This window comes from Plasmodium cynomolgi, assembly GCF_000321355.1.
Source record: "Plasmodium cynomolgi strain B DNA, scaffold: 0296, whole genome shotgun sequence".
Taxonomy (NCBI): Eukaryota; Apicomplexa; class Aconoidasida; order Haemosporida; family Plasmodiidae; genus Plasmodium; species Plasmodium cynomolgi.
The window spans coordinates 509-2,638 of record NW_004192830.1 but is presented as its reverse complement, the minus strand read 5'-3'; the positions used below and the strand labels follow the sequence as shown (position 1 = coordinate 2,638).

General features: G+C 21.8%; 1 protein-coding gene across 1 annotated transcript; it reads left to right on the top strand.

Moving 5' to 3' along the window:
• Positions 1–864: 864 nt before the first annotated feature.
• PCYB_003440 (hypothetical protein) lies at positions 865–1,860 on the top strand (the record flags this gene model as incomplete). The annotated part of the gene is made up of 2 exons (XM_004227765.1): positions 865–1,563; positions 1,690–1,860. The coding sequence occupies 2 exons, from the start codon at positions 865–867 to the stop codon at positions 1,858–1,860; spliced, it is 870 nt and encodes a 289-aa protein (XP_004227813.1).
• Between the last annotated feature and the right edge of the window lie 270 nt (positions 1,861–2,130).

Genomic DNA, 2,130 nt, shown 5'->3' with positions numbered 1-2,130 from the left:
TATTCATATTTATATTTCATTTATTTTACTTTTTATATGTATCATTCATATAATTAATAAATAAATAATAATATTTACAATAGCTTTTAATATGTGTCATATAAAGTAAATTAAATAGACTATTTTTAAATTGTGAAGTTAATAATTATTTACTGCGATTATTTTTTATAACATCTCTTAGTTTTTTCAAGGAGAATATATAAATAACTTCTCCTAATATAAAATAAGCAAATAATTATATAAGAAAAAGTATCTGAATATAAATCATTATGTTCAAACTTATTTTTACTATTTCTATGTTACGCTTAGCAAAAATAAATATTTAATATAATAAATCAGTATTTACAGAATTGTAATATTTCTTGTGTATAAATAATTATGAAACTAATTCATTTTTATTTTTACGCTTTATATTATATTATTTTAATCATTTATTATTATATACATAATCCATTAAGAAAAATGAACTATCATTCATAATTAAGGTTTTTTTAATTTTAATAAATAATAATATCATTAATATTTGAAAAAATATTTTTTGTTTTTAATATATCCCAAACATAATGGATATTAATAAACTGAAAGAAGAGGTATGTTTTTATATTTTTGTTTAATAATAATATAAATTAAAATTTAGAATAGCTTATTATATACGAAATATAATAAAATAATTTTTTTCAATTATTCTTTTGTTATATACATGCTATATTATGTTTTTTTTTAGTATCCATTTCTAAATAGGGTATTGGATTCCTATAAAGAATATGATTCAGAATTGGCTAATGAAGATGATCATCTTCTTTCTTTTTACAATAGTAATGTTACGTATGATATAGGTAATGATAAAGAAACATATAGAGATATATGTATAAAACTTTTAAGAAATTTGAAACATTTAAAAACTCAAAAAAACATTCTTATAAAAATAATCCAGAATATTGCGTATATTTATACCACTGGTTGTACAAAGTAACAGAAGGAAGTAATATTTCAGATACCTTTATCGGTATCATTTTTAAGGTTTTTCATGAAAATTTTTCTGATCTGAAAGAGGAGCATATATGTCCTTATTATTTATATGAATATAAAAAAGAAATTTACAAATCAAAAGACCTAGTAAAATTAAGCTATTTACAACATAATGTTGTAGATATTATGAAAATATTGAAAAATACTAAAGATAAAGATTACTGTTATTGTCAAAAATATCTTAAAGATTGTGTTGACATATATATAGAGATGATGAGAAGGTTATGCCCTGATAATGAAGAGGGAAATGATTCTAGTGAAATAATTTGCCCTGAATTAATTAAATTTAGAGTTAATTACAATTTTCTTACAAAGGATAATAAAATAGAAAAAGAAATACCACACATCGATACTGGAGAAAGAGAACTAGAATTATTAAATTGTCCACTGAAAGGAGAAAGATCAGGATTAATATCCGATGCTCGTCCCAGTTCAGATGCTGCTGCATCACAAGCTTTATCTAATGTAAAAACATTGCCTATAGCTCTTGGCACAATTTCTGGAGTAACATCCATATTAGCGTTATTATATAAGGTTACAAAAATTTTTTTTTACATCTATGCCAAATATTGAATACCTATGGTTATGCGATATTCTGATATTAAATGACAATAATAATATTATATATTTTAATATATCATCCTTCATCCTTTAAATTAGTTTACTCCTTTAGGTTTATGGATAAATACAAAAATATTAGGGAGAGATAAATTATTAGACAATATTAAGAAGAATGAACAACAATTTCTATTAAACACTGCACACATTCGGGATATAAATTCAGGTGATACGATATATCGCATAAAATATAATTCTGTATTAAATGAGTAGATTTTCCTTAATTCCATATATCTGTTTACATTCAAAAGTACTATCATATTTTGAAAACGTCATGTAAACTGTAATACCATTAACAAAAATATAAAAAAAATCTCTTGCGACAAATTATTTAGTAATAAAAATATAAAAGATGAAACAAATAATAAAATGCTAAAGAATAAGGAAATTCTTGTAATATTCTTAGATCATTATAACATTATACAAATACATACTCCTAAAGGCATTAATAAAAATGCATGATATTATAAACATAGGTCCCAT